The 27,890-nt window shown below is 39.9% G+C and overlaps 1 protein-coding gene across 3 annotated transcripts in view; it reads left to right on the top strand.

The window, feature by feature from the left end:
• Cpq (carboxypeptidase Q) overlaps positions 1 to 27,890 on the top strand; it is a 441,859-nt gene that overhangs the window by 326,496 nt on the left and 87,473 nt on the right. For all 3 annotated transcript variants that reach the window (XM_047566009.1, XM_047566014.1, XM_047566018.1), the window contains exon 6: positions 8,825 to 8,916. In XM_047566009.1, the coding sequence (XP_047421965.1) occupies positions 8,825 to 8,916 (92 nt within the window). The remainder of the gene's footprint in view (positions 1 to 8,824; positions 8,917 to 27,890) is intronic.

Here is a 27,890-nt window from a genome sequence, read left to right as displayed (position 1 = left end):
TTTTCTCGACTACTGAAGTGCTTTTACCTGTGTTGTTTGTGCTTTGGCCTCACAAAAATAGCATATCAGCTTTCTGAACTGAGTAGGTGCCAACATGCTTTAGATTAAATGTCAAGGCAGTACCTTTTATTTATATTTATATACATATATTCAGTCAGTTAATCAACACACATTTATTCAGCACTTGTTAAATGTTAGGTAGTAGTCCAGACCATGAAAAAGGGAAATAAGAAAATTAATGGTTTGGTGGGAAGATCAACATTGAAGTGTGGTTGGACATGAAACCAGAGATATACATCTATGAAGTTTTAGAAGAACATTGAAAAAGGAGCAGCCATCCCTTCCTTTGGACTAGGGAAGCCTTCCCAGAGAAAGTCAGGTTAGAGATGGGTTTTGTCGAATGAATGGGAGTTTGCCAGATGGAAAAGGTGAAGAAAGATCATGGATAGCAAGAAGTGCATATTCAAAGGGCCAAAAATCTGAGACACAGGGCATGTTCAGGGACCAGTGAGAAGTGTGGTGTAGCTAGAGCTTCGGATGAGAGGCAGGAGCGGGGGTGAGTGAAAAACTGGGTTGGTCCAGAAGTGGCCTTCACACACCTGGAGGCACAGGAGCTCTGCTTTACCTATGATGAATAGTGCCTTTCCTGGCTATTAGAATCCTAATCATTATAATGAGGTAGGACTGTTCCCTTTGAATTATGGAAATTGTAAGTGTTATGACCTGTCCCACAACCATAGATTATAAATATAGTCACATCGCTCCCATCTCCTTTGCAGTTAATCACCTGAGCCTCCACAGGGCTCCTTAGCAGGAGGTCTGTCACATCCTCCTGAGGTCCCTCCCACCACCTCTGAGTTGTCCATGAATCCTGGGTCAGGCCAACAGGTCATTGCTCCTCCAGAAACCCGTAGCTGAATCTGCCTGTACCAGTTGTTCCTTCTGACTGCTGTGTGGCATCCTTATATGCCCATGTCACAGTGGTGTCGATTTGGAGCAACGGGTGACAACGCCCTTCATTTCCATTTACATCCTCGGCTATTGTTCCATAAATCATAACCACTGCACCAGGGTGGCTGCATCTGGAGGTGTCTCTGGAGTTGGTCTCATGCCAGGCTGTAATTAGTCCTTGCCTCAGAACCTCAGGCCACTGTGTTATACCTAGGTCAACAGCCCAGACCCCTTTTATCAGGGTTACTTTATCTCTGTAGCTTCTAGGACCCTCCCTGTCTCAAAACCTCAATCAGTAAGTTTCTCATCCCCAGCCCTCAATCCAAGTAAACAGGGGTGAGGGCACTGAGGTTTCCCTTACAGAAGGCTCCTTTTTCTCCATGATTCTTCTCCTACCAGTGTCCAGATTGTTCTCCCAGTTGGCTCAAGACCTATCAGCTTGCAAGATGGATTTTTTTTTTTTAAATTCTGTTGTCCTGTCCAATGCCTCCCTCTAAAGTGCCTAATTGCTTATAAATAAAGATCTAAGAAAGACACAAAGTGATTCTTCCAAGAACAAAGATCTTCAGGGCGAATGTTTTGTTCCTGCCTTTAAAGACTAGTTGCAACTTACTTCCCTAAAACAATTTCTCTTTGTCTAACCACACCCCTTATTTAAAAAAAAAATCAATGTTAATGTGCTCATATATTATATGAAAAATTGCCCAAGGTGGAAACAAGTCTCAACCCCCATAAATTTAACCACTAAGCTTCAGTATCTCTTCTCATTCAATTCCTATGCTTCACTTGTCATTATTTATTTCCGGTACTCAAATACTGTGCTTATACTAATCAAGCTAATCGCAGGAAGAGAAATCTCTTCAAGTGTAAGCACTCTTTTCCAAACTGTTGCTAATTGTAAACTTGTGTGAGTGTATTTCTATACAGGTGTGCTTTCTCTACAAAGTTAGGTTGTAGTTCCAGAGGACTTGAAACTAAATAGTGGGTGGGCACTGGGGGTCAAAACACTGCTAACAAACAGCGTGCCTTAGAGACCAAATTTGAGAAAGCCATTTACAAGATTGGATTAATCTGAGTTCTTCTGCTGAAAGTCAAGTTCACTTTGCTTTGCCTTTCTCCTGGTGCAAACCTAAGACAATCAACTGACCTTTTCAATTGATCAGCTTAATGATCATCATCTCTCAGCCTTCTCGTCTTTAAACTTGTGAATAATGGGAACAGTTTATTTCATCTTTTCTCATGGGCACTCTTTTCCCCTTAGCATTATCATTCTCTGCAATGAAATGAAAATGAAATGCATGTATATCATATTTCACAAACCAAAACAAAGTTCAGTCACATTACTGATAGTTTTTATTCTTTTAGAGAAAAACTATGATGTTGTCAACTGTTTGTCACACTATCTGGAAGTCTTAATTGAAATTCTAGGAGGTCAGGGGATCTCTGGGCAGTTTCTGTAAATCTATAGGAAAACAAATTGCCTATCTTCTGCTGCAACCTCATTGGGACCTGACTCCTAGCCAGTAATTCCCACTCACCTCCAGTTCTAGAACTTTCTTTCATATGCTTGCTTTGGACTGCAGCTGCCTTGCCCCAAGGCAGGGCCAGAGTTGGAGACAGGACCCTAACTGTACCCCAATTCTACTGTGAAATGCACTCCCCCATAGACTTGACCCCAGACTTTGTCATGTTGCTCTTCCTGTTCTTGCTTTTTTCTGTAGTTGTTGTTGCTGTTGTTTTATATACTTCACGTTCATGGCTTTTAAAACCAGTTTGGATTTGAGAACCACAGTAAGTTCTATCACTTAAAAATGATAAATACCAAAATAGACAGGTAGATCAATGGTACAGAATAGAGGACATGGACACAAACCCAAATAAATACAATTTTCTCATACTAGACAAAGGGGCCAAAAATATGCAATGGAGAAAAGATAGCCTCTTCAACAAATGGTGCTGGGAAAACTGGAAAACCATATGCAACAGAGTGAAACTAAACCCCTATCTCTCACCCTGCACAAAACTCAACTCAAAATGGATCAAGGACCTCGGAATCAGACCAGAGACCCTGCATCTTATAGAAGAAAAAGTAGGTCCAAACCTTCAACTTGTTGGCTTAGGATCAGTCTTCCTTAACAGGACTCCCATAGCACAAGAAATAAAGCAAGAATCAACAACTGGGATAGATTCAAACTAAAAAGTTTTCTCTCAGCAAAGGAAACTCTCAGTAATGTGAAGAGAGAGCCTACAGAGTGGGAGAATATCTTTGTCACTCATACTTCAGATAGAGCGCTAATTTCCAGAATCTATAAAGAACTCAAAAAACTCTACACCAAGAATACAAATAACCCAATCAACAAATGGGCTAAGGAAATGAACAAACACTTCACAGAAGAAGATATACAAGCAATCAACAGATATATGAAAAAATGTTCAACATCTCTAGTAATAAGAGAAATGCAAATCAAAACTACCCTAAGATTTCATCTCACCCCAATTAGAATGGCGATTATAGAACACAAGTAACAATCGGTGTTGGCGAGGATGTGGGGGAAAAGGTACACTCATACATTGCTGGTGGGATTGCAAATTAGTGCAGCCACTCTGGAAAGCAGTATGGAGATTCCTCAGAAAGCTTGGAAAGGAACCACCATTTGACCCAGCTATCCCACTCCTTGGCCTATACCCAAAGGACTTAAAATCAGCATACTACAGAGATACAGCCACATCAATGTTCATTGCTGCTCAATTCACCATAGCCAGATTGTGGAACCAACCTAGATGCCCTTCAGTTGATGAATGGATAAAGAAACTGTGGCATATATATACAATGGAATGTTACTCCGCAATGAAGAATGATAAAATTATGGCATTTGCAGGCAAATGGATGAAATTGGAGAATATCATGCTAAGTGAGATAAGCCAATCTCAAAAAACTAAAGGACGAATGATCTCGCTGATAAGTGGATGAGGACATATAATGGGGGGTGGGAGGGGTTAGCATTAGGTTTAGGGTTAGGTTTAGGGTTAGGGATAAGGAGGGTGGTAAGAATGAAGGGAGGGAGGACTGTATAGAGGGAAAAGAGGAGTGGGAGGGGTGGGGGGGGAAGGGAAAAAAATAACAGAATGAATCAAACAATATTGCCCTATGTAAACGTATGATTACACAAGTGGTATGCCTTGACTCCATGTACAAATAGAGAAACAACATGTATCCCACTTGTTTACAATAATAAAAAAAAGATAAATATATTGACCAAATTATATCCCTATATTGTGTGCATGTATGAATATGTAACAACAAATCCCATCAATATGTACAACTATAATGCACCAATAAAAATGTGGAAAGAAAAAATGATATTAACATATCATTTATATATATATATATGTGTGTGTGTGTGTGTGTGTGTATGTGTGTGTGTGTGTGTGTGTGTATGTGTCTGTTGATTTTATTGTTTTCAGATATATTTAGCCTTTGACCTTATCCGGAAAATAATGATTCTGGCTGGTCCTCACTTGAAATGTGCAGAGCCTGCTTCTGTTTATTTGGATTTGGACATGCTTGATCTTGGGGTGAGGAAGCATTTCATGCTGAAAACAGTCATGCATTTTCCTGCAGGCTGAATGAGATCTGTGTTTTTCTTGCAGGGCAATGCATTCTGTATAATCAAAGGCATCTGAGGGTCTGAGGTGGCCTGAGGACCCAAATGCCACACTAGGCTCAGGGTCTAGTCATTCATTGAATGAAATCCCTTCATTTCTCCTAGGTTTAAGGATCATCTGATTGTCAGAGTGAAAGACGTTGGCTTTAGTCAGGTGTTTGCTGACCACTGGGTTCCTCACCTCTCTGTAGAGCCCTTCACTTTGTGAATAGGTACTAATGTTCCATGCCAGTGGGAACCAGCTTTCACTAGGGCTTGAGAGGGAGAACATGAGGGCAGCACTCCAACAGACACCTAGGCAGCAACTTCCTCAGCAGCTCAGGAAATAACAGCAAGAATCTATAAATGGGATGGCGTTATGCTAAAACACATCTGCACAGCAAAGGAAACAAGAGTGCAAAGAAAGCACCCAGAGAATGGGAGGCAGCTACATTCCTACAGAGGACTAATATCTGGAATACGTGAAGAACTCAAAAAAGGCTATCAATCATTTTAGGGCCAGCTATGCTTGTTTTCGAGGCCTTAGCATCTCTCACTTCATACCGATTGCTTCTTCATTATCCTAATGTGATATGCTTGGCCATCTAGTTAATTTGAAGTGTGAAGGAGTCTAATCTTGTATGGTAATGACTTAAGTGGCCCACCCAATCTACAGAGAGAGTCAGAGCATTTGCTCTTTAACAATTAATTCTCTGTAGCTATTTGCCCTTAGAGAACTCCATCATTTTAAGAACTTTCTTGTACTGGGTGTTGAATCCAGGGGTGCTTTACCACTGAGCTACATCCACAGCCCTTTTTATTTTTATTTTTATTTTTGCAAGCCTCAACCTTGTGATCCTCCTGCTTCAGCTTCCTGAGTCACTGGGATCACAGATGTGTGCCATAGCGCCTGACCATTTTAATAATTCAATACTGTTTTGCTGGGATATGCAGAGAGATGTAAAAAGAAACTGTATCTTTTCCCCTTTTCTTATAGATTTGAAACTGGTTAGAATTTTCACTTGCAGCCTATATGTAATATCACTTTATCCTTTCTTATTTTTTTCCTGTGTTACAAGCAAAATGTTATTCGATTTAAGTAAACCCTAAGCATATTTCTTTTAGAGAAACCAAAGACTGGCATCTTTAACAACCCTGATTAGATATCTTTCTCAGACAACAGCTTAAACTTGTGCACAAATCTGAGCAGATAGTCAAACTCCGTGGTGCAGGCAGTACGCTCCAGGAATCTTCTTTCCCACGCACTTGAAAGCCTTTGAAGGAGTTTCCTCTTTGGGCATTGTCGGGTTCCTTCTTTTCTGTGTGTATGAAAGTATGCCTGGACACCCATTACATTGTTTTGTGGTTCATTAGGAAATGTGGATTATATGCGGCCACAGGGTTGTCTAACATACAACATCCCATCTCATTTCATCCTCAAAACTACCCCAGGTAAGAGTTATGGTGTAGGCATACATTATCTCCACTTGTCAGATAAGGAGACTAGGTTTAGGTGGGTCAATTTCCCACTAGTTACCCAGTTATCACCTAATGATAGCAGAGTTCACCAGATCCGTCCACGTTTTTCAAATATAATGCCTAGTCTGGAGATGCACTAGCAGGAGAGTTTTAAATGCAGCTGGAAAAGTGGCTTTGAGTTTTATTTTAATCAAGACTTCAAGTTTGCACTCATTCAATCTTGGTGCCAGGGACATTTCAGTGGATTAAAAAGCATAAACCCCAGCCTTGCAGAAGCTTACATTTGGGTTATGGGAGGTTCTGATCAGAGAAATGAAATGACCTGGCTTAGGTTTTGCAAAGAACTCTGACCATGACCATGGTAGGCAGCATCACCTGCAGAGAGGGAAGACCTGTAGGAAGGCAGCACAATACAGGTAGCTGGAGGTGACAACTTGAACCAGAGTGTAGTGGAGGTGAGGAACTGGGTTCCAGATGGATTTAGATGGAAATGCCAGTGGAATTTGCCGAGAAATTGGATGTGGAAATTTCTCTTCCAGATTTTACCTGGGACTCAGGTCAGTCTACATCCTCAACCTTGTTTTCTTGTAATGATGTTAAAATGCTTGAGTGTAAAGTGCCTTCCCACTGTATTCCAGTAGGAATGCAGCTCCTTCCCCTTTCAGTCCCTTGGTGCTAGGTTTATGAAAGGAGATGCTTATCAGTGCCTGGAGGAGGCAGGATGGGGTTCCCAGTCTCAGGAGCATTTGTCATCCAGGCTGCGACTGCTCTGCTGCCTCCTCCTTTCAAAGGCTGTCCCTCCAGGTGGTGCACATATGTAGTTATACCTGAGATTTGTAGCATGACCATCTCAGAGTCACTCAGAGTACATTTCAATCTTTCCCAATGGCTCTTCCAGCAAAGAGGAAGATGAATTCTCCTAGTTAAGATTTAAGTCCTGCTTCACTTGTTCTGCCTTTCCTATTTCTCAGAAATGACATTATCAGATATGAATCAGGACAGATTTGAATTCTTGGTGACAAAAGTGGCACTTTTAGCATACCATTTTTATCATTTCTTTGTAAGTTTGGAAAAGAATTTTCTTTATTTATTTTATTTTATTGTTTGTTCCATTTAGTTATACATGACAGCAGAATGCATTTTGATTCATTGTGCACAAATGGAGTACAACTTTTCATTTCTTTCATTGTACATGATATAGTCACACCATTTGTGCAGTCATACATGTATATGGGGAATGATGTCCATCTCATTTCATCATCTTTCCTACTCCCTGCTCCTCCCCCCACCTCATTTCCCTCTATACAATCCAAAGTTCCTCCATTTTTCCCTTACCCCCTCGCCACTATGTATCAGAGAAAACATTGGCCTTTGTTTTTGGGATTGGCTTATCTCACTTAGCATGATATTCTCCAACTCCATCCATTTACCTGCAAACACCATAATTTTATTCTTCTTTTATGGCTGAGTAATATTCTATTGTGTTTAAATACTACAGCTTCTTTATCCATTCATTTATTGAAGGGCATCTAGTTTGGTTCCACAATCTAGCTATTGTGAATTGAGCTGCTATAAACATTGATGTGGCTGCATCACTGTAGTATGCTGACTTTAAGTCCTTTGGGTATAGGCCAAGGAGTGGGATAGCTGGGTCAAATGGTAGTACCATTCTTGAAGTTAAATTTTACTGAATAGACAAGGTCACTCAGAAATGGTCCTAGACACAGCAAATCTGCCACTAGCCTTAATTACTTCAAGATTCAAAGGCTCCTCAACTTATGATGGGGTTAAATCCTGACAAATCCATCAAAAGCTGAAAACATCACAAGTCAAAAATGAATTTAACGCACCTCATCCTCCCAGCACCCAAGCTCAGGAACACAGCACCCTTCAGAGCCTCAGTTGTTCCCCTGGTGATTTTGTAGCTAATGGGCTTTTTTCAACTGCCCAGCATCACAAGAAAGGATTGTGCTGTGTATTATAGCATGGATAAAGGTTAAAATTTAACAATCAAAGTTCATTTTCTACTGACTATGTGCTGCTGCTGTACTACCCTAAGGTCAAAAACTAGCAAGCCATCCTAAGCCAGGGACTGTCTATATAAATTTGTTTATCAGAAGTCAATGAAATTGCTACCAAGCTGTTAGTGAAGCAATAAGGTGAATAAATGTCATCCTCATTCAATTAATTTTCATTGACCTTAAGTGAATGACCTGTTTCCAAGTAGAAGAAAAAACTTGGTCATGAGTAAACATAAATGTTGCATCTGCTTCTCAGTTATTACATTGCTGGGATAGCAGGAGAAGCTAGCTATACTTGTAGATTCAAACCAAAAGTAATCTCCGACACACCTTATCTTGAAATAGAGCAAAATTTGGTTTTAATGAAGATCTCTGTAAGGTCCCAACATCTACTAGGCTCCTCCTAACTGCACCTTCTAGATTTGACCTAATATCTCACTGAACTCAAATACCTGTTGGGCCCTGCAGAGCAGGATATCTAGTTAAGGCTGTGGTCAGAGGCTATCAATTCTTGGTCTACAAGGCTGCCTTTGTCACAAGATCTTTTGCCATTAACCTGTCCTGGAGATCAGCCCCAAAGTTGCGCCTTTGCCGTGTCAGCCATACCCTGAAGCAGGCAGCCACACCAGTCAGAGAGGAGTGCCCCTGACTCCCCCCTCTGCCTCCACAATGCCACTTTTAAAGAGTCACAATCAACCGAAACATTGCTGCTTCCTTTATTTTTCCTAGGGCTGCGACCAAAGAGGACTCTGCGGCTGGTGCTCTGGACTGCAGAGGAACAAGGTGGAATCGGTGCCTCCCAGTACTATCAGTTACACAAGGTAAAAACCAGCCATGGAATTTTGAGTGTTGGTACATGTAATATCAGTATAAACCAAAAACATTGATGCTTTTGGTTTAAAAAATTCTTGCTAATGGTCCCACTTAGGATTCTCAATAATACTCTGTGGTCAGTTAACCCTAACAAATGTTCCTTGTAGAAGCTTTCTTCACCAGCCCTGTGAACGAGAACATACTAGTGAACTGAGGCTGCCCTGGTGTGGAGCCAAGGGATTTTCTTTTTCCGTTTCATGGTCTGCAGCCTTTGAAAGCTCCCACCTCCATGCTGCCATTTTCTACAGTCTTTCTAGTTCTTCTGTGTGTGTGTATTGCAGAGAAATAAACAGGCTCTACACCGAGCACCCCTTCCATACCTCTGTGTGCTGGATCCTTCTGGAATCCCTGTTTTTTAAGGACCCAGTCATGAGGCCTGGAATCAACCAGTAGCATGGCCATCCTGGTGAGTGGGATATGGCACCCAAGGGTCTCAGATCTGAGAATGTGGAGGACAGCTTGGCTCGACACTAAATATAACTAGGCAAGAATGGAGCCTGAATCAAGACGGGAATGGGGAAGAACATGATTCGCAATCCAAGACCACATTCAGTTTGGGGACGGGGAGATTAGTCTCAAGAATGAACTTCAAGAAAGCAAAACTGTAAGGTCAGAAGTAGTCTGGGTCCAGCCCAGAGGAGCTTCCAAAGTGACGGGCGTGCTGCTGGGCAGTGTTGTGTGAGCACAGAGAGGAGGGCGTGCTGTTGCTGCTGCTGCTGCTGCTGCTGCTGCTGCTGCTGCTGCTGCTGCTGCTGCTGCCACTTCATTCTCTCTAAATCTCCAGAGAGGAAAAAACAAAATTGAAATTATCCAAGTCAGAGGGGGTTTGTTTTTTGAATTATATTGATACAATTTTGGGGGGGGTCATTTTTTTTACAGTGTCAGTCTCTGTTGCCCATTTCAATGAGTTAGAGCATGAATTTGGGGTCATGAATTTGATCACTGAATATAAATACTTAGAGAGTACTCATGGTTTATGTATAACTCTTTTTCTACTTTAGTTCCTTTGACCTCAAGTAATCCCAGGGATAGGAAAATTCAAGACAAGTGTCCTTTGGTTGGTGGGTCAGGAACATCATATTCTATATGTCCTGGTAGACCTTGAAATCAGGTAAGGATTGTACTAGATTCAGCAACATTCAGTTAACATTTTCTGAACCCCTACCATGTCCCATGCACTATGTTAGCTGTGAGGTTTAACATCATTAAAAAGATTCACACTGACCTTACAGCAACTGCAATGTAAAGGAAACTGACCACTGAGCTTCAATTATACAGTGTTCAAGTCCTTTGATAAAGAATGGCAGACACAGGAAGCTCACCAAACTGGACTTTGAAAGGCATTTGGAATAAGCTGCATGGAAGAAATGACATCTAGGCTGAGACCTGAAGACTGAGTAGAAGAGAAGGAAAAGGAGTGGAGGGGTGGGGGAAGGAAGTGCCGGATCTTGGTAGAGAGGACTGCATGTGCACAGGCTGGAGGCGAGGGAGGACACAGATCCCAGAGAAACAGAAGGAGCTCAGAGTGACCGGCATGCAGAACGCACTTGCATTGCGGTGGGAGCATAGAGTAGATAGGTAAGCAGGAGCCTGAGCGAGAACATATAAATCCTGCTAAGAAGTCTGTACTTTATCCTCGGGGCAGGAAGGGTAACTGAACTATTTTTAAGGAGGAGCTTTAAAATTCAATGCATCTTGGACTTCATAGAAAACAGAATATCTGAAAGAATTGTTCTTAAAACTCTTTTATTCTCTATAATATACTCTACCCCAAGGAATAAAAAATTGGATTTAATCTGCAGTGGATCAGCTTAAAATTTTCTTACCACTGAAATTCCTGGGATCTGAAAAAAAATTATTTCTCTGTAAGGGTTTGAGTTTCACCATAGCCTACTGAAATGCATGGATGAAATCAGAAATAACTTGATTTAAAACTCACTCACATTCATTCTCTCTCTCTCTCTCTCTCTCTCTCTCTCTCTCTCTCTCTCTCTCTCTCTCTCTCTCCACACCCCGTCCTTCTCTTTCAAATGATTCATAATTGCATGAACAGACCTGGAGTGTCTTGACATTATCTCTGTTACCTTCATACAAATGCTTTGGCATGTTGGTGGCTAAGTCTATATTGTATTTTCAGGGATGGAAAAAAGGAATTCCAGAAAGGGAAAACATAAGCTTTTTGTTTTAGAGTTGCTCTTTATTTTACATTTTAAAAGACATTCTGCATGTCACATGATTCAGCCAATCTCAAAGGGTTTATTCTGGTTTCTTAAGATTAATACAATAATAGAAGCATTGCCAAGAGCATAACCATTTGAGGGAGAAACTGAATTTGACCTAAAAGTAAATATATAAGCAAGTCACAAACTGGAAGGCAAAGAATAAATCAGATTTTCTTCTCTGAGGCATCTTTGAATGCCAACAGTGTCCATTCACTGCAGTCACAACAGAGATCCTTTGTTCTAGGTAAGGTAATAGCAATTGCTGAAACAAGTAAGTCCTCCAATTTCAATGACTTAACATAATAGAAGTTTATTCCTTGCTCATTTAACATCCAATGTACATGTGGTAGAGTTCTGCTCCATGGAGTTATTCAGAGATTCAGGCTGAGAGATTTCAGCAACATGGCCTTTAATGTACCTTGGGTGGCAACATACAACTGGCAAATAGGGGGGTAGTTGGGGGTTTTGATGGGACAGTTCTGGAAGTAAGTCACATGGTTTCTACTCACATTTCTTTGGCAAGAATTAGTCACGTAATGGAACTGTTTGGGTGTTAGGAGACGCCATCCTGGCTGGGCAACCACTTCTAAGACACAACTCTCTATACACTATAGGAGAGCATGTAGTTCTGGTGCAAAGCTAACCCATGCAGAGGTCTTCCTCTCACTTTGTTCTGGACTCTCAAACAATTCCAGCTGCCCAAGGGACCAATTGCCACGGAGTCCTCACCTGCTATGGTGCTCAAAGCAAGATCAGCCTTGTGAGCTGCCTTTAAGGAAAAGAAGTTAGTTTTTGCCCATGAAGAGCTTGCAAAATTAAACAATAATTTTAAACTTACACATAAAAAAGTCAGAATAACAAGCAATATAGAACGTGGTTCTAAATTATTTAGTAAAGTATTTTGTTTTTTGCAAAGGATTTGATCATTAACAGAGTGAGTAGAAAGACCTAGTGCAGTAAATGTAAAGGAGTTAGAAACAGAAGAAATGATCATGACCTGTTCACCATGAGGGAGGATTCTAGGCCTCATCCTTGCAGAGTAAGTGAATCTGAATGAGGCTAGGAGAGAGGGACAGCCACTCCCCGTCATCTCAATGATAACTGAGTCCCTTGGTTTGCCATGCTGCAGTGGGGGTGGTATCAAACAGACAGCTTTCCTTCAGGGGAGATCTACTTTGGTAATTGTAAAAATAAAAGGTTTAAGGGACTCTGCCAGCATTTTCACAGTATAATTATGGTTATTAGTGATTGGTATCAGGAAGCAGCAAGTTGAACCCTGCAAGCCAAATCTAGCCTGCCATCTGATTACGTACAAATCTCAAACTAAAAATGTTTCTGTCTTTAACTGGTTATGGAGCAGAGACTGAACGTGGCCCACAAACTTAAAATATTAACTATCAGGACCTTGACAGAAAAAGCTTACAGACTCCTGGTCTATATGATTTAAAAAATCATAAAATATTTTCATATTATTTCTGCAATACTCACCTTGTGATTTTGAGTGACCTAAAGAGGAATTTTATAAATTTTATTTAAAGTGCAGTATTTTCAATGTAAATATTTTCCCAGAAGATATTATAATAATATAAAGATGTATGCACAATCTTTTTTTCCCCCACTCTTATTTGATTGAGTTTAATAGTAAAGTTGGCTAAGCTTACATTGCACCAACTGTGGAGAAAAAGAGCAAGTAGAAAATTATCTTTTATTTTCATTGCTTTGAATTTACACTTTCTTTCCCTGTGAAGAATCTGTTCAACAGTGAAAGTACTACAAAATTTATTTTTATTTTAATGGACTTATTTAGGTAAAATTTATGGAAATAATATTATTTGTTATCCTTTTCTTAGAAAATATTTCTTTGTTCACAGTGTGCTTTTATTAATATATGCAAAGAAAAATATAAATCAAAGTGATTTTAAATCATATAGTAAAATTTATTGCCAAACTAATTTTCAAAATTTTATTCAGATTAATAACTGCCTTTACTTCATAATTATGCTGTCTTGTGAACTATTACCTCAATTATTATAATAACTGTTAAAATTTACTAAATTTACTAAACAATTCATTAAATTGTTTGAAATATATGAAGCCATTTATTCTTTGTGTACGAATTTTAAAACTCATATGCAACTTTATTATAATATCTAAAATGTTCTATCTATGGAAACAAATTTTGCTTCAAAAGTTTATAAGCATTCTGATGATAGTTACTAAGTCAAATAATTCAAATAAGAGCAATTCAGTTTTTCACTATATTTTGGCATCCACTAGAATAGGGATCATTCCTGAAATCCATCAGCAGAAAGTACATAAAGGATTTATGTACGTATTTTTTTTCTTATTTAAAAAATGCTAGCTCACATTTTGATAGGTTGTAAGATGTTCTTTCCACAGTCTGTTTCTCTTCACCTTAGCCTGAACTTGAGAACCAGTTAGAGGTATACTGTTCGCTCTTTATGTTCATTGATTCTTTTTGAGGGAGCTCATCATTTTTCATGCTAGTTGTGTTTTATGGAGGTTTAACTAGCCTTTGGTGATGCCTGGATCTTGAGTAGACAACCCATACACTTGGAGAAGGAGACTCCTGTGTGACACCAAGCAGATCATGAAGAAGAGCATTCCTGTTGCTCTGGAACATTTCCTTCAGGTTGACCTCCAGCTCCACCAAAAGCAACTACTGTGCTGTTCTTTCTCACCACAGATCGGTTATGTCTGTTCTTGAGCTTTTTACAAATGGAATCATACAGAATGGAATCTTGAATCTGGCTTCTTTCTCTAACTGCATGGTTTAGGGATTTATTCTTGTTGTTGAACTGATAGTAGTTTGTTCCTTTCTATTGCTGAATGGTCCTCTGTAACCTGAAGAGGCCCCGATTTCTTTATTCTCCTGGACAAATGCAGCATAGATAGTCTCTTGATGGACATTTGGTTGTTTCCAGTTTTACCCATTATAAAAAGACCTGCTATAAATATTTCTGTACAGATCTTTTAGTGGATATGGACATTTATTTTCTTTTGTAGTGGAGTTGCTGGATCACATGCCCAGTGATGTTTAACTTTATTAGAAACTGCCAGAGAGATGGGAAGTTTTACCATTTTACATTCCTGCCAGCAATATATGAGACTCCTAGTTACTCCCGCCCTTCACAGGACGCAGTATTGTTCATAGTCTTTTATTTTGGGTCATTCCTGTGAGTACCATATTTTTATATTTTTCAAGGTAAAGTTCTGGAGAATAACAAGGAAAGTTCTGTCTCTGCCTCCATTTGTCAGCATTCTTCCTTCTCTCTTGCCTTGAGACCATCTCCCTTCTGGTATTTGGCTTATGATTGAAGGGGGACCGAAGGCCTTTCACCCAGTGAGGTTTGCAGGGGCTGTTCTGGTTAGAGTGAGCCCGTGTAAACCTGGAGGATCACCTCAGTAAGACCGGCTGGGGAAATGCTGTCCTGCTGGGGCCACAGTTCTTGGCTAGGAACACTGTCTGGGGCTGTGGCAATAGCTGGGTCCAGGAAGGGGACGATTCCCACAGGGCCTGGGAAGGGCCATTCCTCCTATGCCCAGAAAGGAGGTTATTCTAGGTAGGGGAAGAAAGACTGCATAAAATGCCCACGTGTTATTCTTTATTGATAAAAATATTATTTTAAAAATATGAACTTCTTTACTGGTTGAAATCTGCTTGCATTCACCTAGAAGAAAATGTCACCATGCAGAGAAGCCTATTATGATGAATAAGAGTTCAATTATAGGAGCAGAATTTAACTTTGGAATTTAAAAACATTATAGATGATTTTATTGAATTTTCAAATCATTGAATAGAATGAGGGCTGTCCAGATGCCATTTGCCCAATCTGCTTTTATGAGAACAAGGTTACTCTCTGCTCTTCTCATGGAAGGAGAGCAGGATGTCATTTCTCATCCTCAAATGTAGAAAGAAGGAGGGAAAAATCCCTAAATTAGTTTCAACTAGATTTCTGGCATATTTTAATCTTTTCCATTTTAAGTAAAAATATGATCTGGCATAATTATAATGAGTAAGGTAATCTAGTCCTGAGAAAGCCTCATTACGCAAGGTAATCAAATAAAATAGATTGATATGTTCTATTCTGGCATGAAAAATATTTTAACCTTTTCCTGATTTATGGCACAAACTTCTGGCAATTGAATTACAAGGATAATGAACACTGCTGTGTTCTGCTAGTCATTAATAAGGGTAATATTTTAAATAGGTTTTATTAAATGAGGGATGGGATGTATGATCATTCTAAACACATCAGTTTATTTGAACTCTGGCCAACTTGAAAACAGAAGAATCTGAAATGAGTATGTGCAGTATTTTGTTAGCATTTCCTGGGTCACCAGTTCTGAGGAACAAAATTTCCTCTTTATTTATATAAATATATCAAAAACATCATGTTAGCTACTTTTAGTAGTGAAGTTCTTGTCCACTTCCCCACCTGCATTTCTCATTTCCCTCTAAAATTGAAATGCTTGTGAGACTTCAGATGATCTGGGCAATGTGTTTTAATTTGGTAATCCTGTTGCCACCCTGTAATGTTACTGTAGCCAGGGTCACCCTGTAGAGAGCTACAGTGTTGTACTCATGTTCTGCTCTGTTTATAAAAGTCATAGAGCTGATGTACTCATTCAGCATCATGGCGCCCGGACTGTGTGTCCAGCACTGCTTTCTCACATCTTCAATGTTCCATGCAGTATAGCCGTGCTAATCAGAGGTTGTGGTTGCAATCACTACTGCTGGGCTTTTCTGCATCCTGTGTTTTTCTCTCAATGTCTGAATATTTGCATTAGTCTGTCGAGCACATCACAAAATTGGTTTAAATTTCATTTCTCTCCGTGTGTTCTTGGTCTGAAGCTCTTGCAGTTACAACATCCACCTAATTTGTACAGCACACCTGGGAGCTCTCAGGGGTCTTATTAGAATTTGTGGATATTATTTAAAAATAAAAGGAAAAGACCATCTTTTGCATTTGTTTGCTTTCTCCTGTGTAAAATTCCATTATGACTATAGAATTTCTCATTTTTATGTACATATGGTAATTACATATAGATGTACGTTGGTCTGGGCAGAACTATCAAAATATTACCTTTGATATCAAGAGAATCATATGCCACCAAGTGAACAAATGTGAGTAGGTATCAGCACATCTCTTTTTTCTTTCTTTTTTCTCTCTTTAAGGAAGGATGCTTCTTAACCGGCCTTTCTTATTATTTTTCTTATTAAGTGAAGAGATAGGTTGTGACCCTAGAATAGAATTTTCCATGTCTTTGGGGTGGCAAGACCTTGCCTGCTATTCTGGAGTAGTATTTATCCTACAAGAACTTGTGGTTTCATATCATAGTGAAGTTTGACTCGAGTATTGGCCCAGTACATGTAAAAAGTAAGATCCTAACTCCTCTGCTACTGTAACTAACCCAAATAAGGCAGCAGCCTTTTAAAGTTTGTTCTGAAAACTTTGAATCCAAACACTAAGGCTTATTATGAATTTCTGTGCTTGGCATCTTATCTCACTTTTCCTACACTCCTGAACCCTGAAGGGCCTCAGCTTGTATCCAGTCTGTTTTCCCAGCTCGCCAGAGGTTGTCTACAAAGCACAAATAGGTTCTGCTCCAGTGCCTCCCCATGTTTAACCAGGTCATGATCTGACCTGGAAGGACCCACAGCACACCTCCTGCATGAACTGCCCCAGGAAATCAGGTTGACACACCAGGAAACACAAATCTGAACCGAGGTGTCATGCCTTGGGCTCACAAGTGACCTATATGGGTCAGAGCCTTTGGGACTAAATTATCCCATTACATGTACTTGGGCCTCACAAAGTTACAGAGTCAGCAAACCACTTTTGAATCACCAGCACTATTTTAATGTGCCTGGAGCTGTCTTCTACCCTCTGTTGTCTAAACCAGACGTTAAAAGATGAGATAGCAAAGAGTTTAGGCCTGCAAGACATATGGTCTCTGCTTGGTCCTGCTGTTGTAGTGCAATCACAAACAATGCCAGAAGAATGAGCCTGTGTGTGTTCCAAGAAACCCTTACTCACAAAAAAAAAGAAAGAAAGAAAGAAAGAGGAAGGAAGGAAGGAAGGAAGGAAGGAAGGGAGGGAGGGAGGGAGGGAGGGAGGGAGGGAGGGAGGGAAAAGCAGTCAGGTATTCAGATATGTTGCTGACCTCTGTTCTGAGTCCTTATTGTGTGGAAGTTTAGATGGAATACTTTCCCCCTGAAGCCATTGCAATCTCAGGCACAGTTTTTGGTGAACGAGGTTCATAGCACACTGTGCAGTCCTGACATTTAAAGGTCGTGTCTTGGTAGGCCCATCGTGCGACTTGTTTGTAAGGCCAGCACTCAGGAGAGTGCAGATGCTCTCCTTAAGTATTTTGCCAACAGAACCACCATCACCAGGTCAGTGTACAGCCTTCGTTATAGCCCAGCAAGCCCCTACAACGTGAATGCTGGGGTTAGCACACTTCCCTCTTATTTCTTAAAGCAAGAATAGAATATTAAGATGGCTAAATGTGCTGGGCACAATGATGTGCATCTGTAATCCCAGCAGTTTGGGAGACTGAGTCAGGGGGATCGCAAGTTCAAAACCAGCCTCTCCAACTTAGGGGGGCCCTAAGCAACTTAATGAGACACTCTCTCAAAATAAAAACTAAAACTAAAAATAAAAATGACAGGATATAACTCAGTGGTTAATTGCCCCTAGGTTCAATCCTTGGTACTAAAGACAAAAAAAAAGAAAAGACTAAATGTAATAATACTGGAAGACTTAATAAGGGTATATTTTGAAGACGTTTACACATCTAGAAACAGCTCTTAAAGAAATGAAGTCCCAATACATCTTGATACGGCAGCTTTCCTACTAATCCCGAACAATTGCCATTCATTGTTTAACCACATCCTAGTTTTATCCACAGGTTTGCCAACCATATTTCGTTTTTTAAACCTAAATTATTATCTGAGAGAGAGGCTTTTCCCCAGAGATCCAAAGAACATTAGGTCTTTGGCTAATCAATAGCCTTCCGGAAGTTTACCCTCTCCTGGCTCCTGTTGTTTCTCTGTGCTACAGGAATACGTAAACATCAGAGAACCATTCTCCCAAGAAGGCTTGAGGAGTGAACAGGCAGAGTGAGACTGGCAGGCAGCCTGCAGGGTCAGTGCTCGTACTCACTGTGTCCCACAGTCACACTGGGCAGTACTAAAACTGTGTTCTGAAGATCAGACACAGAACTGGGCTGCAGAACCACAGGGCACAGTTGTCCCTGAGAATTTGTCACCGTCCTTTGTCTTTCTGGAGCTCTTCCTAATGGGCATTCCTAAGGGTATTAGTCCTGAAGTCCTGTGGTGTCCTAAGGGCCACCCGTCCTCTGATAGAGTTGGCCTGGGTCTGGTTTTCTAACCTCCTTATCAATTAGACCACTTCTCTGATTCTCGCCCCCTCTCCTCCCAGTGCTGGGGATGGAACCTGGGGCCCTAGTCTTGCACTACCACTGAGCTGCATCCTCAGCTGCTGTAATTCCTGTTGACTTACCTGTTTGTGTAAAAAACACAAACGTGCATTTCTAACCCTTAACCTGAAGACTAGAACTTTCATTCCTTATTTTCTTTAGGAAGACCTCCCTCTTGCAAACTCTTATCAAATGCCTGTCCTGCATTTGCAACTACTCATTCTAGAAACTGAGGTTGCCCTTGGCAACCAGCAGTTTGTCTCAACTGCACTGGTTTCAGGGTTCTCTTAGAGAAGAGTTTCTCAAAATCAATTTCTAAAGAGCTTTTATGCACCACACAGCAAAACATATATAAACAACAATTCAAATTCAGAGAGTTTAACGAGGCCTTTCAACAAAGGCTTAGAGTGGTTCCATAACTTGAGTTATTTTGAGATTAAACAGAATTTCTGTTACTAGTTAAAACAGGAGTGTAATTTGCTTTTATGGATTCTTATAGTTTCATTTAATAAAACTCATCCAGTGAGGTGCACCACCCCCTGAAATAGGAGGCAGTACCATAGTCAATACCTGTAAGTGTATTTCAGGCATCTGTCCAGGTATCAACCGAGAGCCAGGAGAATGTATGGCATGCATCTGTCCCCACTCACTGCCATAGCTGGATGACTTTTTTTCCCCTCAAAGCTCTGGAAAATACTTTATTATACCCACTGGGAGGCAATCAAGCTGTTTTGTCATTTGAATTAGGAAAGGTCAAAGGGAAGAGAAAGTAATAGTAGACAGAGGGAAAAGTACTTTGTAAAAATCATTCATTTTTCCATGTAAGGAAAAGTAATTTGTTCCTTTTATTAGATCTGAAAATCTAGTGGTAGAGATTTTTTGGATAGGCATATAAAAAGAAAAGAAACCATCAAAACTTTGGAAAGCTCTCATTCCCCAAACAAATTATGTATCACGTTCTTACAGTTTATAAGATGGCATCGTAACCTCTTGTATCTATGTGATCATTTGTAAATTAGAGTACTGTTTCATAGACATCATCTCTGCTAATAGTAGTGAGTGACTCAGGTAGTAGCCAAACCATGCACTGTTTTCCTACTTCACACATGATGAAACAGAGGTTCAGAGAAATAAGTGATGTACCCAAGTCTGCACAGGCCAGCCTCTGAGATTTGGAGCCTGAACTTGAATCTAGCTTTATTAAGTCTCCAGACCTCAGCCATAATGGCTTCTATGACTGTCTAAGTCTTTCACCCATCTTAAATACAGGTGTCTGTCAGCTTGTCATACACTAAAGGCAGTCTACATTAACATAGCCAGGAATGCTGGATCGTTAGTAGTACATGAATGAACGAGTAGAAAAGTCACTTCAAGGTGCTTGGTTTGAAACACATACAGCACTAATCAATTCTGTACAATTTTGGAGTAAAAAGCCAAGGAATAGTGTGTAACATGAAGATGTTGATTGTCACTAGTCATTCTCAATGCTCTGTTTTTGTACTTTCTCTGGAGAGTATAAAAACAAATATCTACATTATTCATGAAGTTAACTCTGAATTCTGCTACAATGATTTTTTTTCTTTTTAAAAGCACCACTTCGATTTCCAATACAATTTTTTCTTAGTTTGGGGCATTTTTTTTAATGTTTATAGCTAAACAATAGATAAAATTAAAACTAAAACAGCCAAAGAGAACTTTTCATAATATAAGACTTTCTCAATACTGATAAATGTTAAAATTCTTCCACTTTTTAAAATATTTGTTTAGATGTTGATTTGTTTAGATGTTTACTCATTTATTTATATGTGGTGCTGAGAATCAAACCCAGTGCCTCACACATGCTAGGCAAGCGCTCTACCACTGAGTCACAACCCCAGCCCTAAAATTCTTCCACTTTTTAAAGGACTATCTTCAGATCAAAAACACCCCAAGATATCATCTTAGGACATTCCCCACTGCCTTAGCCTTAAAAGAAAGGAAATTGAGGACAGAAACTCAACTCTTGAGAGATGGAAATGTGTGTGTGTGTGTAAACTCTCCACAATCAAGTCTAGCCTTCTTTCGGAGTAACTGTGCCTGAATACCAAGGGCAGGAATGTACCAGGATGGATCCCTGCCTGTGCTGTTTTTAAGGATTTCTAAGGACAGAGATTTCATTGTGTCAGTATTTTTTGGGGAGGTGCGTTGCGGTACTGGGGATTGAATTCAGGGGCACTTGACCACTGAGCCACATCCCTAGCCCTATTTAATATTTTATTTAGAGACAGGGTCTAACTGATTTGTTTAGTTCCTCTCTTCTGCTGAGAAACTGGCTTTGAACTAGTGATCCTCCCGTCTCAGCCTCCTGAGCTGCTGGGATTATAGGTGTGCGCCACTGTACCTGACTATGATAATTTTTTAACATTATCAGACAATGAACATAGCCCTGGCCAGGTCTACTTAGTGATGTCTTAATCTAAACATGCAAATTAGAAGACAGGAGACACAATTATAAAAGAAGGTAGTTGCACATCTCCAAAAGTTAACATCCCTAATCCTAACCTGTTTTAGTAGTTCCTATATGGAAGTACTAAGGAAGGGTAAGTGAAGAGGGGGGTTTGAAGGGTGAATTGTGACTTTTAGAAGAGAATTTTAAACATAATTTGCAAACTAAACTCAAAGCACAAATGACATAACACTTGTTTGGTTTTGTTGTAGCTGTTTTTTTTTTTTTTTTTTTCAGAAATTGGAATCTTTTTCTTTCCTTGGTTAGGAGATAAAATAATGGGCAATCTTCAACACTTCTTTTTCTTCATAATCGAGACTTCAGTTTTTTCATACCTTCTCTGGCCAAGTGTTTTCTGAATGTGTTGGGAAATTGGATCTACCCTTGATGCTTGTTCTTCCTCAGCGGAGGCTGTTGGGCTGAAGAGCAGTCTCGTGGATAGTTCATTCAGAGTCTAATTCAACAGAAGTAGAAAGGAGGATGAGAACAAGGGGCGAGATTCCAGAGTGTAACAGCATCGGCCCCTAAGGCATCAGGTCTCAGCTCCCAAAGAATTTGATAGAAAGACTTTGACCACCAGTGTGATTTTTATCTTCTCATCTTTGGAGTAATTACCTTAACACGGCAGACTGTAGTGATGGCTTCCGTGGAAAGTCTCTATTTAAACATCTTTTTCTGAATCACCAAGAAAAGAATAGAGCAAATGAAGAGGAAGAAAAAAAAATGTTCCCTTGTACACAAAGCTGCTACCTTCAATTCTCGAAAATTGTAGCTAATTCCTAATTAGACTGACATTCCTATTGTACAAAAATGTTGAGAATGCAAATATAATTTCTCAGCTAATTATTTCATTATATGGAAGTGACACATGTGAAGTAATAAATTAACTTTGTCTTCAATGAGAGCCGGCAGTTGTGGATTTTAATATAGAAATTTTCAAGTGGAATAAAGTGCATTTCTCTCGAGACTAGGTGAAAAGTGCTCTCTATATTTATGTGTGTAATACACCTTCTTCTTTTAGCAGCTATTTTGCCATTAAAACAGGTTAGTGATATTTATGAGTTAACTATGACTGACAGGGAAACCTCAAGGATGTCAAAGGTCATGGCGCCAGCTCCTACAACAGCCTCCTCTCCATCCTTCTCGTTACACACGGTTTAAGCAGTTGACTTAAGAATAGTGGTGAAAGCCAACCCAGAAAGGCAGAAAGACTAGGAAATACATAACACCAGCAGAGTTTGGAAAAACTAGGGAGTTAGGAATCCAAACCGCAATATGAAGTTAGGCTTTCTCTTCCAACAACATAGCTGCAGTTATAATCCACCAATTAATAACAGTGACATTAGCTGGACATGGTGGCACATGCCTGTAATCCCAGTGGCTCAGGAGGCTGAGACAGGAGGATCAAGAGTTCAAAGTCAGCCTCAGTAACAGTGAGGCACTAAGCAACTCAGTGAGACCCTGTTTCTAAATAAAATGCAAAAGAGGACTGGGCGAGCTGGAGTTGTGGCCCAGTGGTACAGCACTTGCCTGGCATGTATGAGGTCCCTGGTTTGATACTCAGCACCACATATAAATAAATAAACTAAAAAATCCATTGGCAACTAAAAAAAAAAAAAAAAAAAAAATAGGACTGGGGATATGCCTCAGTGGTCAAGTGTCCCTGAGAGAGAGAGAGAGAGAAAGGATGGATGGATGAGGAAGGAAGGAAGGAAGGAGGGAGGGAGGGAGGGAGGGAGGGAAGGAAGGAAGGAAGGAAGGAAGGAAGGAAGGAAGGAAGTGTGTGTAGTGGTAAAATAATCTACTTTTCCTTTTTAAAAAACACAACCACTAAGTGGCTGTGTTACCTGTTTTGAAGGTAAAAGAGCAACACAATGTCAAATGTTGTGTTCTCGAATTTATACTAGAAGATGGTGGAGCCTGGGGGAGGAGAGTGTCACTGAAGAGTGACAGTGAACCTGGTTAGAAGGTATCGAATTCTCCATTTCTTTAAGGATCATTAGTTGACAGGCACAATTACGGTTAAGATAGATTTTCAGGAAACTTAAGCTACATTAAATTTACAGGTTTTTTTTTTTTTTTTTAACTGACAATACCTAAACTAACACTTCTGCCTTTAGAATCAACCCATGTCTAAAATATCTTGAGCTTGGAGGCTGCAGATTGCTTTGAATACTGCTTGGTCATTACCAGTGACACCTCAGCACCAGTGTACCAGGCCACTTGGTGTGACCCGTATTCCTTGTTGGACAAGGTGTTAAAATCACGCCTGTGGGGTTGATGGTCTGATCTTGAGGCATATTGAATACAGCTTTTTCCTCTAGCTTCAATGTGGCTAAGTTCTTTTTTAGTTTATTTTTAATTTTAATATTTCTAAAAACCACATAACTTCTCTTGAAAGACTTAGGGAGCTTTTGATAAATTGTTCAGGACCAGAGTGGGAGGCCTTCATGATACATGTTTGATGACACCAGCCTTTGCTAACCTTGAACACTCTGATCTCTTCTGAAGACCTGGTGATTTCCACTGCACTTCATTGTTCTGTCTCGCGTGGGAAAATCAATCTTATGCATACATCAGAACTTTATGAAGAATTTTAATAAATAATTAGGGCCTCAAATTTTAGTGGTCTGTATTGATACAGTGCAGGTACCTTAAGCGAGGTGTAAAAGGAATCACCTGAGGTGCTTTCCGTTGAGAAATCCTGCATGCCACAAACAATGACAACTGACTTAAAGGCATAATCCATTTCTTTGGTGTTTGGCAAGTTTCTTATGGAATGCATCAACACGTTTTCAAAATGTTATGCTAGGTGGAAAATGAGATCATTAGGATCAAGAAGATCCGGTGTTTATTTGTTAAATTTTATAGGGTCAGAAATAGGCGGTACCAAAGAATCAGAAAAGTAGCACTCTGTAGCTTTTGGGTTCCTGATTTGCCTGAAATGGTTGGTACCCGCCCATCCTCCTGCAAGATTATCCCTGGCCTTCCCTTTCACTCTCTCCGGTGCCCTGGTTTGGATGGTATCTTAGATCATGACTCTGCTTATTAGTCACTCTTGTTGATAATGCTTACAAGCCTGAAGGGAAAGGAACAGCGTGATATAGGACATACCTTTGAATACATATATTAGATCCATGGAATCCTCAGAACAATCCTATTAAATGTAGGTCTTTCCTCTGTTGAACAGGGCATGAAGCTCAGAGAGAGTAAATGGTTGTAGTAAAGTCCTCATATAGTAATTACAACAACAGGAATAATTATCATCATTACCTTACTAATAAGGCTTTACCATTTTCCCAGCTGAGGTCCCTGACCAGTGTTTGTGCCATGGACCACAAGCTTGTATCACAAGTCTGGTGAAACCTATGCACTTCTTCTCAAATAACATCTTTGAAGGCATAAAATAACATGATTACTGTTCCAAAGATGTGAATGTTATTAAAAACTGTTATCTAAATTTTTATCCTAAATGTATGATAAATGTAGTTTTTAAATATAGCAAATAAGATCTTAGAGTATTATTTATTACTATAATTTCAAAGTAGTGTAGTGATGAAAAAGATTATTTTGAGATTTCTGTGACAGTTCTAAAGTGGTATGAAAATATCTATGATTTCTATTGGTGACAAAGTGACAGGTTCTGTTCCACTACTGTGTTGTGTTCATAATCAAAGGAAATTTTGAATTTCAGTTAGAGGTTAATGGAAGTAAAGATGTAATTTTTTCCAATCTAAGTGCACCAGCTCGCTTCAAATCTGAATCCCCAGGGGACCTCAGATTGAGAGCTCCCGCCTTGGAATAAACCTGCAAATAATTACTGTTATCCCCGTTTTACAAATGAATAAACTGAGGCCCAGAGTAGTTAAGTAATTTGCCTATTATTTTTCACTGATTGGTCAAGACCTGCATCAAATGGCATCAGTGTCTGCATGTCACCTCTTCTTGCCCCCAGGTGGTAGTCACTAGGGAGGTGGAAATTGCTCCCAGGATCCCAGCCTCCTAGGGTCGCTCCCCTCATCACCAGCACAGCCTTCTGTCACCAGTGACGCCCCTGGTGAACAGCAGTGGAATCCAAAGGGGAAGCAGGAGAGAGGGCTGTGTGGCTGCCCAACTGCTTTTACTGAACTTGCCCTGAGCATTTCCAGTGGTCAGTCTCCCCTCAGTGGGCCTCAGGTGGCTTCCCAGGATGATCGTTATTTCCAGCATATCTGATGCCATTTTTCTACCATAGCTATTTCCCCCTTCTCCCTTTAGGTGATTATTGTTGCTGCTTATTACTATTCTCAGAAGAGGGAAATTGTGTTTCTTCACTCCCTTAACTCAATACAGATGCCTATTGAGATTTTTTTTTCTATAATCACTATAATTCCTTGGCCTCCTTTTATCTAAACTATACCTATTAAATTATCTTAACTCTTCTCAAAGTTAAATTGCCTCATCTATTTATTATTTCCCTTCATTTTGCCTGAATACTTTAAAACTTAGGAAGTATGTGAAGTGATTGTTAAATCATGTTAAAGGAGTCCCGGAATGCATTTATTGGTTTCTATAATTGAGTCTTACTGATGATACCAGGTATTATTAACTTCATGTTGCACTAACTTTACTCTAACAAACCTTAAGATTTTTAAAATATATACTTGATATTTTTTAAATTCCATAAATTTTCACTTGGCGGTTTGGTAATTATTGCTCGCTCCCTTCTCCTCCTGCGCACCATGGCCATTTTATTTTGGGAAGCGTAACACATTAGACACTGTCCCCTTGGTTAGGGAAATAGGGTCTGCCCAGAATGTATCCAGCCCCGTTTTCACCTGAGAATGGGGACAGAGATTGCCACACAGACTCCAAAATAAGAGCACCTTCTTATTCCATTATGGAAAGACCCTTAGACGTTTCCCTTGCAGTTTGATAATTTATGGCCATATTTTTAAAAAAGCATTTTTACTCTATATAGCTTTCTGGAAAGTATTTGTTTAATGATTTTTAAAAATTATTAAATTGTTTATCATCAGAAAATTATAGATACTCATGAGGTTAGAAGAAATAATAGACCCATGTGCCTTTTACCCAGTTTTCCCCTGTAGCAACATCTTACAAAACTACTATGAAATATTGCAGCCTGGGTGGGGAGTTAATGCAGATAAGATACGGGACATCTCATCTCCAGCAGATCCTTGGGGCTGCCATTCCATGACCACATCTATTTTCCTCCCACACTTTTTCCTCTCTCTTTCTTTCATTCATTTTTCTCTTTTATTTCACTTTATTTTCACTATATTTTTAAACTAAATTTATGTTAAACTGATACATAAAAACTTTAAAATTAGACACATTAGTGGGGTAACATGTAATAGTTTGGTACATATATACATTGTGTAATGTTTAAATCATGTTAAACATCTCTGGCTTTAAACATTTACCAGTTCTTTATGGTGAAAACTTTCAAAACCCTTTCTTCTAGGTTCTGGAAATGTACAGTTTACATGCTTCTTATCTGCAGTCACCCTACTGTACAATAGCCCTAACAGTAGCTGTTAGCTGACTTAGTTTGGTATCCATTGACCAGCCTTTCCCACCCTTTCATCCCTGCCCTCTGCCCCTCTGTAGATGTCATCAAAACCTCTATATTTTTAGTGCTTTATAAAATATACACCAAAGATTCAGCTTATAACCTGTTGTTGAACCCTATCCTTGCTTGAGAAAATTAAACAGCAACAACCAAAACAGATTCTGAAAGACTAATGTGTCATCACCAACACTAGTGACCATATCATTGTGGTCGTCATCTTCACTGCCACCACCATCATCCAAAATGGAACCCGTTCTGTGCTCTTGTGGGCTTACATATATAAAATACGCACACTCATGCATTTAAACACATACATAGATAGATAGATTTATTCTTTGTCTCAGCACACATTCACTGAAGTCTTCATAGTTCCAGAAAGTTCTAAGTTCCCTCCTTGGTATGCTTTGGATACGAGGTGTCCTGAAAAATCTTCTGTGTTGATGCTGTGATCCCAGGGGACACAGCTACTGCACAACCTGGTGGCAGACCCTGTTGTCATCCACATGGTGCTGGTTCTGCAGCAATGCAAGATGCTGGAGTGATGGGGTCATGGAGCATCCACCGAGATTTCAGAGGAAGGCCTGGGAGTCCAGACGAAATTTCACAAATGGAAGGAATTGGAGAATATCATGCTAAGTGAAATAAACCAATCCCCCCCCAAAAAAACAAAGACCGAATGTTTTCCCTAATAAGTGGAGGATGATATATAATGGGGGTGGGGGCATGGGGAGTGAGAGAAGAATGGAGGAACTTTAGATTATGTACAAGGAAATGAGAGGGAAGGGGTTATGAAAATGGTGGAATGAGGCAGACATCATTACCCTATGTACATGTATGATTACACAGATGGTATGAATCAACATCATGTACAACCATAGAAATGAAATGATGTACCCCATTTGTGTACAATGAATTAAAATGCAGTCTGTAAAAAGTAAAAAAGTAAATAATAATTTTAAAAAATTTAACAGGGTCAAAATCCCTGCAGGCTGCCCCTGAGAGGGTGATGCATGAAGCTGTCAAGGTGCAACCAAAGCTGGAAATGGAGACCCCAGGAATTAAGAAATACCAGTAATGTGGACTGTGTGCCAAGAAAAGCTACTGGCTGTAGAGAAAGCCAGGCTGAAAGAGAGGTCATGTGGGCCGCAACCAGCAAGGCCATCTTGCCACCAT

This window comes from Sciurus carolinensis, chromosome 1, assembly GCF_902686445.1.
Source record: "Sciurus carolinensis chromosome 1, mSciCar1.2, whole genome shotgun sequence".
Lineage (NCBI taxonomy): Eukaryota > Metazoa > Chordata > Mammalia > Rodentia > Sciuridae > Sciurus > Sciurus carolinensis.
The sequence above is the reverse complement of the archived record's forward strand: the minus strand, read 5'-3'. Positions and strand labels throughout refer to the sequence as shown.